We start from the raw sequence: 13636 nt of genomic DNA, 5'->3' as shown, positions 1-13636 counted from the left end.
CGCTCTACTGATGAAGCGATGTAGGTCAAAATGGAAACATTAGCACCTCCATTCACCGGCGATTTACTTTTCAAGAATATGAGAAGTTTCCGGATAGTTCTTGAACACACCATATTGGACATCACGTGGGTTCAGAGTCCTCCGTGGTTTTTACCTGAGATAGAATTTCCCTCATATTTGACTCTCAGGCAAAGTACACATTTTTTCATTGTATCTGCCTGGGAAGAGAATGCCTTGTAATCTTTATTGTTACACACATCATCATTCATCATTTATCATATTATTATTTCATATTTTATACATAAATCAACCTTTTTTTTAATTGCTGAATTATGCAGCGGCTTCCGTCAAACCATACATGCTAAACGTCTGCCCGTGATTGCAGCACTGTGCACCCAGCGATGCCACTAGCGAGCGTGCTGAGCCTGACAAGCCACGCTCAGGGTGACACGGACCCTCGCCTCCAGTTGAGGTGGGATTGGTAGCTAAGCTAGCGCCCGTCCCGGTATCCACGCTGTTGCTAACACGCGCTAACTCGCCTTCCAGCAAGCCGCCGCGCCGCACTTGACACTCGGGAGCACGTAGACCGTTTCTTTCGCCGCAGATCTGATTGTCGACGTGTTAGCCGTCGACCGTGCGAGGGGGACGGGAGGAGGGACGGCGGCGCGAGAGAGAAGACGGAGCCGGTAACGGTACCAACTAGCTGCGGCTACGGGTATTGTCGACTTATCGCCCTGCCTCCCGCTGCTAGCCGAAGTTCCTCATCTGCCCCTCGACGCGGGACTTGGTAGAATCAGCTAGCTTAAAAGGCGCCGAGGGGGGTGGATACATGTCCGCCTCTCAACCGCCACGACAGGGACATCTTGCAGTTCATGTTTCGTCAAGAGGTCGGTGTGACGTCTTTTATTCCATCCTGTTCGCATCTTTTCCAACACGAGAAGAGGAATATGTCGAGATATAACATTTACAGCCTGTTGGACTGGATCTACGGCGGGGTGGACCCGAAGTTTGAGGGCAACGGGGGCCCCGAGTGCGCCGCCTTCATCGCGCCCCAGCAGCGCGTCAGCGAGAGTCTGGTCATCGTCCTCATCTCCGTGGTGGAGATATGCGTGGCGCTGCAGAAGATCAACCTCTCCAAAGAGCTCAGGGTGGTGGGGAAGGAGAGCGCGAGGGCGAAGGAGGACAGCATGGGCAAGAACCTGTTGCTGGTGGCCCTCTGCATGACTTTTGGAGTGGAGGTCGGGTTCAAGTTCGCGACCAAGACCGTGATCTATCTGCTGAACCCCTGCCATGTCATGACGATGGTTCAGGTAAGGATGAAGTCGTGTTTACCTGGACTGACTGAGTGTGTGTGTGTGTGTGTGTGTGTGGGGGGGGGGGTCTTCCAAGCAGAGAGCGGTTTATGATGTAACTCATATTGCAATCTGGGATCTGACTCTGGCACTCAGCTGCTCGTTGGACCGACCTCACCCATCTAGAATATGATCATACAATTATGCCTCCATAAGACTCCAAGCTACAAAACAAAACGGGAGCAGACACACAGTTTTTTCTCCTTTTCTCCATTTTCTTTTCTTTTTTCCATCCAGCAGTTTGTGTGTGAACTTTGCACAGCATTGACACGGCGTGTGAGTCGGTAATCATCCCACTGAAGAGACGGGTACGAGGCGAAAAAGTGGAGTCTGATGGGAACATTTTTTTTTATTTTTTGTTGAATTAAACAGCACCTGCACGTCCCGCCTCCTTGTTGGCTGACCTTTGTGGCGCATGCTCGCGACCCCTGGGTCGTGGCCACTGTGCTTTAAAGTGCAGTCAGTGTCCCACGCGTGCGTGATGGAGAACAAAGGAGAAGTGTTGAGTCTTCCTGATCGTGTAGCCAGAGGACGTTGAGGAATTGGCCGACGGTTGCCTTTGCAAAATGGCCCCACGGTTGAGACCCCAGCGGGTATTTCCTCATGTCACCCAAAGGAGGTGGAAGTTTAATTTTTCACTCGTCTCATTTCTGTCTTACTTTCATAATTCAGGATAACTGAGGAAGCATTCTTTGTGTCTGCAGAGATCCTCTCGAGTTAATTTGTAGGCGAATGGGCCGGGGGTCTGGCTGCTGATTTACTTTGTGGTTCCAGGAAAACCGGTGGAACAGGAAGCGCCGTGCGTTTTTTTTCTTCTTTTTTCTTCAAAGGTGATGGGCTTGTTGGTCCGACATTAGTGCAGTTCGTCCTATAGATGGTTTCTCAATGAGATGGCTGGACCGAGATTTCACATTTGTGGAATTTTTTGAGATCTTTTTCCTGTGAATCGTTTGTTCCCCGGATGCTACTTTGTCTGCCTGTAGACATGTACCACGGTTGACTCATTTGGTAATTGGATTCCACCCACCCCGGTCCACATTACAGTTTTGTATTAACAGCATATGGGTGTGGTGGCACATACTTTAATTCCCTACTGCCACATTCGGGCCATTTTTCCATGTCCCCTTTTAGCTTGTTGATCCAGCAGAAGTGCATAAAACATCAGTAGAAAAGAGAGCGAGAAGTCCCGACGAAGTGTCCATTTTACAGGCTGAAAGCTGTCGGCTCTCGTAAAGTTCGACTGTTGCTCAGGGACGAGTGCCGAGACGAGTGTTGCCGTTTCCAAAGTCACCTCCGCCCCTTTGAGTAATCAAGGCATCGACTCCCTGCACGAGTCGTTGCATCCAATGCGAAGGAATCTCGCCTTGTTTTAATTCACACTGCCGCCAAAATAATGCTTTGTTGACGCCTCACATCTGACAACACTGTTGTCTGTTCTATTTTTTCCTCCACTCGTGAAACGAGAGCAGTCACGTCGCCGCACCACCAGACGTCCGGGGGGCTCCATACACAACCAAACCCGAGGGTCTCGGTGGGCTTAGCACCGCTTTCTTTGGGTTTTTGTTTTTTAGGTCTAATACGAGCAAAAGCTGCTGTAACATGAAAGCGGCGTGACGTGTTCATGTGAGGAGTCCAGTTCGGAAACATAAAATCCAGTCTTTAAATGCCAGGAGTCCAATTTTAGATGCTACAAGGGCCAAGCAAATCTAGCGATAGTCCTGATTTCATTTTATCTTGAATGTTTGCAACTCGCATCACCGTGAGCACGCCGTCCCCAAGCGGTGGGTGTTCTCGGATGATGGAGGAGGCTGAGGGAACTGAACCCCCTCTGTGGCGTCTACGGGGGAGACTCCCCACCTCCTACGAGTTTACTTTAAGCCAGACAAAGACCCCCCCTTTTTTATCATGGGAACTTTCTTCCCTTGTAGATCTTGCCATGGCTCCAGACTGGCGGTTTGAAGCGTGATGGATCTGCGGTAGGCTGGTGGTAAATGCTGCTCCAGGCTCCAGGAGAGAATAACTCATCCCTCCGGCACCTGAGCAGCAGCTCAGACCGTGTTTGATGGGAGTTTTGAACTGCTGCTCGTTCGCACACTGCAGCGAGAACACGCAGCCGCTGGGCTTTGTCTTTGACCCGTAGTCTGGAGGTTTGCTACTAAATTGAAGTGAAAATAAACCGTGTGCAACATCATAACAGATTACACGGTTACAGTATCAGCATTATCTTTTGAATACAGCCACGTTATCAGCTGTTCACATAACACCTGGCAGAACACGTTGTTGACTCAGTCATTTGGATCGACGCTCAGTGCTCTTTACCGTATTACTTAATGACTGGACTTGTAAAGAGGAAGTGGGGTTTATCAGTAATGAATTGTGTCAATCTGTAAGTAGGCCATTGATCTTTTTTCCCGATGTTTTTTTATTTATTTACACAGTCACAACTGGATCGATTAAACAACACTGCAGGGATTTTGTTTTTTTTAGTTTTGTTTTAGCTTTTTAAATGGTTTTATACTTTCACTAAACGTGTGTGTGTGTGTGTGTGTGTGTGTGTGTGTGTGTGTGTGTGTGTGTGTGTGTGTGTGTGTGTGTATTTTTATATATATATGCAAAGACTCCCTTTTCACTTCCATATCCAATATTTTTCTGAGAAATTTCTTTGTTTGGAGATTGTCAACGTCTGTCTTTATGCCTCAGCCTGCTGATCCTCCAGATAAATGTATATTTCAGTCGTAAAAATGAATGAAGAGAATTGACAACGCTGTTGAAGCCGGTTTGATGCTCATAAATGTGATAATCAATGCAGACAGAACCTGGACCGGAATGTTTGCTGGAAGTGCAAATTTCTAGAATCATTGACGTGCAGACTCCTTGAATTGTTACATTATCGTGGTCACAAACACACACACTTTGCTGTTGAGGTTCAGACACAAAGCAAAAACCTCCCATTTTTTTCCAATGACTCGTGCCTGTTGCCACAACGGCTTTCTGGGGCGTCGCACAAAGTGTTCACACAACACAAGCACAAACTGCGACGTGTCTGAAAGAACCAAACCAACTCCCTGTAAACACTAAATGGGAAAATAAAGGTTAATGGCATGAAATGACTGAATTATACTGTAAAGAACAACTTCAGAGCAACTCGGGGCATTTCTTAGATAACAGATGAGAGGCCAAACACCTAATTACCTACAGTCACACGTTTGAGGTTCATGTGTATTATTATGACATGAAAGGAAGTGCTAACCCTTTCCAAAGAACTAAGACACACGTCCCATGAAGGCTTGATTAACTTAAATGAGATAATGACAGACAGGGATTAACCCCACCTCCACACTGAAGTGGCCTTTTAAATTACATTAAAGCAAATTCGCTTTCCCAGGCGCTTTTTGTGATTGGACCTTAATTGAGTATAGTCTCAAATAAATTGGACCAATTTATGAAAGAATATCAGTTGGTCAGGATGTGGACGGTTCAGCTGTGGACGAACACGCCGGACCAGTATTTACTGACAGTCATTTGCATGACGTCCGTTTTCTTGTGTACGAGGCGGCTGCAGTACAGGTGATGGAACAGGCGACCGGCTTCTTACGCAACTCTTTCCATCAGCTAAATGTGTTTTGGGTTCCATGTAACGTAAGAGAATGTTTGCATTACAAAGATCTGCTAGATTTCTACCATCTACCCTTTGTGGACTGTGGCCTGCGTCCAATTTTAATTCAATGTGAGTATTACTGAAAAGAAAAGTTACAAATCAATGTATTCTACAAATTCTCAATAAGAAAATATTTGCTTTACGTGCTAGTTGCTTATTGGTTTTAACTAGCAAAGTGGGCTGGTTTTATTAGTCGTTAACCCATTTTAAAATTAAAAAAATAAAACTATATGTAATAAATAAATACTGACATACTGCGTAAAAGTTGTATAACTGCCCTCTTGGCTTGGTCGTCTGGTCAGTCATCAAAACTCAAGTTCTATTACGCTCTCTGTCCTCTGTCTCCCTGCAGTCCCCCCTCTGGTTACATGGGGCTTTAGTTCCTCTTCTGTTCCCTTTTGTTTATTGTATTCAGCTCGCAACTGACACACACACACACACAACACTACTGACACCACTTCCTATGCCTTTAGACGATCCAACGGGTGCGTCTCCCACCTCGTCACGCCCTTAAGAGCCACCATAAGGATTTCTTTGAAATTTGTTTCAATAAAATGAAATGCACACCTGTCCGCTTTGGCAAACCACGTTCATAAAAGCTACATTAATGTCATGTTCCTTTCTTTTGAAAACAATGTCCTAACATTTAAGGAACGTCTATTTCTCTTAATAATAATTTAGATTAGACGAAAGGATCATATATGCGCCTTATCTCTATTAATTACCTCTATAAATCTTTTCTACTTGAATGAATCCTGCTCGGCGCTTCTCTTGGTTGCAGATGGCGTCTGCAGAACCAACCCTCGCTCCTCGTGCAGGCTGACAGGAGTTGATCGGCGTGCTGCAGATCGGTCACTGAGACATGTTGTCCCCCCGGCCAGTGTGTACTTGTACAACAGATCTCACCTAAATTGCTTTCTCGTAATTCTGTTTGCAGCCTTTGGCTTCCCGGCAGGCCGACTCTTTCCGGAGTCAGATGGCGTTTCAAACCAATCCATGTGTGCGGTATCCTCCAGGAGCCCAACGGCTCGGCCGCTGAGCATAGATGAGACCTAAAACCGGGATGACGACCCCCCACTGTGACCTGTATTCTCATTCAATTAGAAAGCCAACGCGTTGATGTGATTGCTTTTCGAAAGAGGAAATGAATGAATCGGAAACCAATTTTAAAATGTGAAATTAAATATGGGCCGCTGTTATGTGGAGCTGTGAATATATTGTTGTGTTCTGGTAAATCGCTTGTGGTTCTGCTGTAAAGTGAACCTGGACTCATAAGTTCAAGGGTTGAGTCCAGAGCCTGAGCACAATGCACCACTTCTTTCCCAATATCAGACACAATGGCCGACGGGAACTCTTTGAGTGGACTGATTCAAAGCATCATCAGTCTGGGATTTATACGCGGCCACGGTCATGATTTTCTTGGACAGAAATTGATTATTTTCCCCCAGGTTCCAGTGAGTGGTAGGCTGCTTCGATCGACTGCCCTGAAATCCGATAATAAAGTACATTAACGGGATTGTTTGCATCGTTGGACGCATGAGACACTCGTCCGCAGCCAGTTCATTACACGATGTTCCAAATTTGAAAGAAGACTCACTTTAGCCTCCCGGAAGAAAGACATTCGGTTTTAATTTCCGTACAATGTTCATAACCTTTCCCCCCGCTTCGCCTCTCCATCCGACGGCTGAGCGGAAGCAGTTTTCTGTTCGCTCCTCAAAGCCACTGGGCTCCTTTTCAACCAAAGCTCTAATTGCGCTGTCGGTCTACCGCTGCCTGGAGCTGCCCGTTAGATTGCGTTATTGTGTGACCCGCCGACACCTGTCAGTTATTTGAATACATTCAAATCCGCCACAACCGTTGGCCCAACTTCCCTGCTCCCCGCGCTGTGGGTTTTACTCTCTGGAAGCAGGAAGCAGCAGTCTGCTGTGGCTCCGCTCAAGGCTGCTGCGCTCGTTATATTAATAAAAACTTGTTAAAGCAATTTGTTTTCCTTTCCTTGCAGCGCTGAGCGCCAGAAGCTCTTGAAGCAGTTAGAGTTAAATGTGATAATGTGGTTTCTCATCTCCCTCTCTCTCCCTTTCCTGAACAGATCTTCCTGCTGGCCTGCCCGCCGTGTAAAACAGCAATGGTTTTATTTAGGTGAGTACATTCTCGCCCGGCTTTGGTGTTAATAAATAAATATTCGGTAGAAAGAAGCAAATTATACCCCAAGTCTACAGATGTTTATTCATGGTGTTTCATTGTAGTGGTCTTGTTTTAATTTAACCTTGTTTTTTTCTTCTCCACAACAGCTCTGGTCCGAGCGCTAAATTATTTACAGGCCACAACAGTTTTTTTTTCGCCGTGTGGGAGCACAAAGTTGGGTTTTGCATAACTACACACCGGCTGGGTCACCTGGCTCATAAAGGCCAGGTAGTGAGGAGCTGTGGCCCTTTTGTCGGCCGCCTACCCGTCCAACCGGTACACCGGTTTCAAATTTCCTTACGGTTATGAATTCTTCTCACACCGTCGTACCGGTGCGCAGCCGTAACAACCGTTGACGCTCTTCGGCAGGCGACCGAACAGATTGATCCCCGCCGAGGGCGCCAGAATCATCACAAAATACCGTGATATGAATTTTGGTCACGCTCTTCCTTCTCATAGTTGTTGTGATACCGTATCGGCTTACCAGAGGTTTCACCGGTATTTCCCATGAGAAATGCTTTTGTGGTTTATATCCTTCTTCAGGACATTAAAAGTTGTAGTTTGTTTAAACATGGCATTTTATCTGCACATGGATATGAAACCTGCAGCGTGCATAATATCTGTATATTATATTTACCTAAGATTAGAAAGAGCAAACGGCTGTGGTCACCTTAGCAACAGCGAGGGTGGTTTTAATCCAAGGGCAAACCCTGTTTGAGCGGCACACGTTAAACTCTGTCCCTAAAGTTGGGCCGCCCGTCTGTGTAGGAATATTTAAGACCGCAGGGAATGAAATCTGTAAACGTCATTAGTGTGATTATGAATGTGTAGTTATCAAGATAATCACAACATCGTAGAGCTTCTTTATACATGCGTCATTTTGAAATAAAAACTCTTCCTCGCCGTTCGAGGGTCGCTCACGATCGATAACCGCGGTGTATTTTAATTCTAACAAAGCGGCCCGAAAGCCCGCCGCGCCTCCCGGAGTGACAGCCGGGCTCACTTGAACAGACATTGCGACAGCACCGCTGTTCCCACGGTGACCTTGGCTGTCGCAGCAGTTACCCCGGCTCATCTCAAGAGCAGTGGCACGCACCCCCCCCCCCTCGCGCGCAGCGGCCCGTCAGCTCCCCGCCGTCTGCGTGTGCCGCCTCTTGGAATAATTGTTGATTAAACAGAAATGTGCATCGGGTCGTTGGATCGAAGGGTCTCTACGACACACGACCCCCCCTCCCCTCCCCCTTCCAGCTGTTCCTCACATCAGCTCTGAAATATGTCATAACAGTGTTATGCTAGAAGAGTGATAATTGTCTGCATTGAAGTTTAACACGTGGAAAGCAGAATGGTGCGAAGTTTTCTTCAACTTTCACTCGAGGTGTCTCGCCTGCTTTGTGAGGGTCATGACCTGGTTCATATCTCCCTATACGGTGTAGTGGTTGGGATTCGGCGCCGCTGCGGGATGGATGACCTTAGTATGTGTCGATAACAGCTCTGCGTTGTGACTGCTCGGAGACGCCGTCGCCACAGAGCGCTGTAATACGTCCTCGTGTGTTTGACCTCCTGCTCGCAAGCAATACATCGATTTTCACAACTTTGATCATTCGTCAAGACTCCTGTCCTGTTTTTATCAGATAAACATTGAAACAAATCATCCTCTTCTCCCCAACCATCAGCTCTAGTTCAGACTAATATGTCAATAATGCACTGATGTGTGCGATGCGTAAATGATTGTTAAAATGTTCCTCAGGCAGGTTTGATGGAGGACGTGAGGTTTATAGGAGCGTTTGGTCTTAAAGTGTTCTCCCCTGTGTGTTCCCAGGCTGCAGGTGCACATGCTGAACGGCGCGTTACTGGCTTTAATATTCCCAGTAGTCAACACCAGACTGGTGAGTCCTCTGCGCCACTCTTCTGTCTCTGGAGTTCGCATGGATTGGTGTTTTGTTCATATTTTCTTCTGGCAGCCCAACAGGAGAGTTTGATCAGCATGATTACTATTGATTCCTCTCAAAATGTAGTTCCTGTACCAGAGTCCGACTCTGAGCAACAAATCCCAGCTCACAGATGACTCAATGTCGGGCATGATGTGGCAGAAGATTACGGCTTTAATTGATGCTGGAACTGTGCTTCTGTCTCATGCAATCTGAGCGGGTTGAAATCCGGTGACACTGCCTGCTTGAAAGACTCTCACAGCTGCAGACCGTGTGCAGTAGACAACATGAGGACTTCAAATTCCACGCGTTTGCTTGAATCAAATCAAGTCTTGGCGGTTTGACCTTTTGTCCAATTCTAACGTGATCCCAGTAAACTTCAGATGGTCCTATTACAAAACCCCGCTGACCCTGTTCCTAAAGTTCGTTTGTGTGGCCTTCAAAATATCTTCCAATAATATCTATTAAAGTGTGGGAAATTAACCCAAATCAGTTGTAATAATTTATGTATCATATGTGTTTAAAACGAAAGAACGAACTGTTAAGCATTTACAGAAGAACTACTAAATGATTTAATTGATTTTAAAACCGTAGACTTGACTATGTGGAAATATCTGAATAATGTCTTTGGTATATTATACCATGAATAATATGTCAGCTCTGTGTGTCTAGAAGGGTCACTTGGTGGTCTAGTAGTTTTTCATATTGTTCATGTTCTACTCATTGGTGCACTCTGATCCCTGCGTCACGCCCACTAATGACTCCGTTTCACCAGCAGTAGAATGATGGACTATAATGAGTCTCACCCCGGAAACGCCTCCTCCCTTTTTCTTCTAAGTATCTCCTCCAAGCTAGAAGCTCATTTTTGGTCAAAAAAATCAGCAAATATCATTCCTTAAATGTTCAGACACGCCTTCTTTATCGCCGCAAAAAAAGCAATACTACTGCAAGGAGGCCGTAGGTGAGTGAATACTGTGTGTTGTGAAAAAGTTTGTTCTCTCCTCAGCTTCCGTTCGAGAAGGAGATCTACTACATCCAGCACTCCATGTTGTACCTGGTGCCCCTTTACCTGTTCAGGAAAGGAGGTAGGTGTTGCTTTTATCCTCTAACCTTAATCCTCTTTGTGGAAGACCTTTAGAGTGGCGGCAGATTACCGCTTTGCATTTGTCCGTTCAACCGCGCGGGACACCGCCGCCCTCACGGTGCCCTGGGAGGCAAACGCTGCGAGGGAGAAGTGGGGCTGTGCAGCTGCCAGGTGTATGTCACGTGAAGGCAGGCCGGAAGGATTCCGAAAAACAGGTTTCCTGCTAAAGAATTGGTCATTGCAACATAAACCAACCTATGCAGTCAGCCCTATTTCCATAGCTCCATAGGTTGAGCTGACATAATCGGTGCACTTATCTAACCCTTCTGGTGCTCTTGGCAAATGACAGCAGGGCAGAAACCGGAAAGACCAGTATGACTACACATCCTGTTACAAGCTGCGCTGCGGCTGCAGGTCGTTTCACCTGTTTTCTCGACTAGCGCGCAAATGTACCAGCAGAAAGAGGGAAGTCAAAGGGGCCTTGAGCAACCGGTTCACATGTGTCTCTCTGCAGGTGTGTACAAGCCGGAGCCTCTGGGGGACATGTGGTGGGCACTGCTCTCCACCGGCATCCTGTTCCTCTACCACTTCCTCTTCCTGCAGGTCCTCGGCTTGGTAAGACAGAGCCCCCTGCTGGGCGTTACGTGACACCTCACTTTGCAACGTGCATGGGGGGGATCACACACTTGTGACACGGCTTTCATGGATAAGAAAAAAAGTAATTTCTTCAAACATAAACAAGGCAGACATTGAGACATGATGCACTATAATTGTGCTTTAATAAATAACGGTGGTTTTATTACACACTTATCTGACAATATTGTTTAAGAAAAACAATCTAGAGAATAAGGAAATGAGTTATGCATACACATGCTTAAGCCTAGTTTATGCTTCTGCGTTTTCAGAGCGATGCAAGGAAACGCAGACGCAAGACCCCCCTTGCGTGTCCCTTGCGTGCCTTTTCACACCTCCTTGCGTGCGTTGACCCATTTTTCTAGGCTTGCGTTGACGCAAGCCTCCCGCAGCGCACCAGGCTGTGATTGGTCTGCTAACTACATCCTTTACGGAGTCTCACATTTCTGGTTTCATAGCCCGATACCGCCATTATTAAGATTAAGAATTAAAGAATGTTTACGAGAGAATGAATCAGATTGAAGAACTTTTGTTGGAAGAAATGCGTAAATATAACCGTCATTGGAACTCATTTCATTTCTGCAGCAGGTTCCGTCACAATAAATATGTTCTGTGCCACGCAATTATTTCACTTTGAGCAGAATAACAGTTTTAAAGTTTTAAAAGTGAGTTTCTAAGCTTAACAGAGGTGAGGCGTGATTGCTGGATCCAGTCGTCAGGGTTTAATGCAGTGCCACTGCCTTTTTGCGGGGGGGTTTCACTCTCACAGATCAAACTGACAAAAGCCCCGGAAAATCCATAGAGGTCCAAATAAATTTGAGATCAGCAGTCAGGGCAAAGTATGCAGTGGGATAATGAGCTGCGGATGCTTCGCAGGCCACGGACTCATCCTTCAGTGACTAACGATTGTTGCAGCAGATGATCAATGACCGTGCCATTCGCCGGAACCTCATTATCCAACCGAGTTACGCTTATTATTCCAATTTCTGTCAGCGTCACATTGAGGCTGTGTGTGTCGCCTCCCCCTGCAGGCGACCGAGGTCAACCTGAACAACATGCTGTGCCCCGCCGTGTCCGACCCCTTCTACGGGCCCTGGTACCGGGTGTGGGCGACGGGCCACCAGACCCTGCTGACCCTCGTGCACGGGAAGGCCCTCACGCTCCTCTCGCACCACACAGGCTCGGCGTGCCGCGGCCTGAAGGACGCGCTCCGATTGCGCGGCAAGAAGGTCGACTGAATGTCCGCGAGGACACCACACAGAACTAGCCTTTCATTCAAAATGCCTGCTCTTTGAGATTTTTTTATTTTATTTTTCAAACATTCTAATGTATCTTTTAAGACTTACTATCTGTTTCAATGAAAGAAGCGAATAAATACGCCGTTCTTTTAGTGGTGGTGGCGGAGGCTTGCTTTCACACGCATGAGCGTTTCAAGCCTGGAAGTTCACATTGTGCAGTTAGGCGGATTTAGCCTTTTTTTTATACAATTTTAAGAAACAACAGAAGTGACTTTTGGGGAGACTTCTCACGCTGCCTTTTTGTAAATGTGAAATTTCAAGGACAGGATATCGGAGTCACTCAAATGTCTATACTGACCTGCAGTTGTTACTTTTAGTTCTGAACGTCGTAGTCATGGTCCGGTCTCAAGTGCATTTTCAAACCGATTGAATGTGTGAGCTGTTGTAAAAGTTATTGCCGGTTTAATGTTGGAAGATTTGGTTTGTCATGAACGAGTACCTCTCATGACTGAAAATAACCCAGTAATTTCATAATACGAGTGAGACATCTCACTCATATTACTCAGAGAGCCGGGGTTATGTAAATAACCTAGTTATTTATGGCGGCCCTCGGTTCCTCTTTCTCCACACATGTACTGTTAAAGCAATTTGGCCTCCTGTGCGTTTGTGTCTCCAGGCTGTTTAGATCATTCCAGTTGTGATAATCAGGGAACATGAAGATGTGTTGCGATAAATCAGTTCAATAAACAAAATGCATCGGATGATCCTTTGAGGTCACCATTCGCCCGTATTAACCAGCATTGGCAATATTGAAGTCATGGTATATCATTTCAAGTGTATAGGGTGTGTATTACTGTATTTCACTATCAAAAAAGGGATAAAACAAGCTTTTGTATTTCTATTGGTTCCTGTGTATGTGCTGTATTTACAATAAAAGTGGTTACAGTTAACCAAGGTTCTTCCAGTGGATGTTTTTGTTTCTAATCTGGCCTCGTCCAGGATGTGTTCTCCCCCTCATCTGTCCCCTCACAATTTATGAAAGCTGCACACGGAGCTGCGTAAGGCCGGACACGGGCCTGTGCCCCCAAGGCATTACCGGTAAGAGCTCGGGGGGGCTGCAAAGACTGTGAGGGAGGATCGAGAGCTAAACTGAAGCCGGAGGTGTAAGACAAACCCGATTCACCCGGTTCCGTAGTTATTGGAGTGCGCAGGGAAGGCCGCAGAGAAGCCTGATCTCAGACCAGCACTGGGCTCGTGTGTGGTTTCTTGCAGATCGGTGCGCTATTACGTATCGGAGCGCTCTGCCCTGAATATCAGGTAACCGGCAGCAATGTATTTTCAGACTTCTCCTGACCTGGAACTGACACAAGCATGTGGTAGTCCTCCTTCGCACAGCCACATGTATTCACCCTTTATGCTGCAATGCGAACAAAAGTACAAGCAGCAACAGGTATAAAAACATACAAGTGAAAGGACTTCGGTCAAAGTTCATTACCCATCCACCCGAGCTTTCAAATTGAGAAAATACAAAAACACTGCACCTACCTGTAGGCGTGTTT

The 13636-nt window shown here is 46.5% G+C and overlaps 1 protein-coding gene across 1 annotated transcript; it reads left to right on the top strand.

Moving 5' to 3' along the window:
- Nucleotides 1-325: 325 nt before the first annotated feature.
- Nucleotides 326-13027, top strand: tmem164 (transmembrane protein 164). The gene is made up of 6 exons (XM_040183066.2): nt 326-1310; nt 7100-7149; nt 9014-9080; nt 10129-10207; nt 10721-10821; nt 11871-13027. Exons 1-6 carry the CDS (start codon nt 873-875, stop codon nt 12075-12077), a joined length of 942 nt encoding a protein of 313 aa, XP_040039000.2. The 5' UTR covers nt 326-872; the 3' UTR covers nt 12078-13027.
- Nucleotides 13028-13636: the final 609 nt, after the last annotated feature.

Source organism: Gasterosteus aculeatus, chromosome 7 (assembly GCF_964276395.1).
Source record: "Gasterosteus aculeatus chromosome 7, fGasAcu3.hap1.1, whole genome shotgun sequence".
In the NCBI taxonomy this organism is placed as follows: Eukaryota; Metazoa; Chordata; class Actinopteri; order Perciformes; family Gasterosteidae; genus Gasterosteus; species Gasterosteus aculeatus.
Note: the sequence above shows the minus strand (reverse complement) of the source record. Positions and strands in the feature narration are given on the sequence as shown.

Bases quoted from the DNA above. Each gene is read 5' to 3' on its own strand.
- tmem164 (XM_040183066.2), top strand. From the start codon at position 873: ATGTTTCGTCAAGAGGTCGGTGTGACGTCTTTTATTCCATCCTGTTCG. The intron at 7,150-9,013 runs GTGAGTACATTC...GTGTGTTCCCAG, and splicing joins ACAGCAATGGTTTTATTTAG to GCTGCAGGTGCACATGCTGA. The intron at 10,208-10,720 runs GTAGGTGTTGCT...GTCTCTCTGCAG, and splicing joins TTACCTGTTCAGGAAAGGAG to GTGTGTACAAGCCGGAGCCT.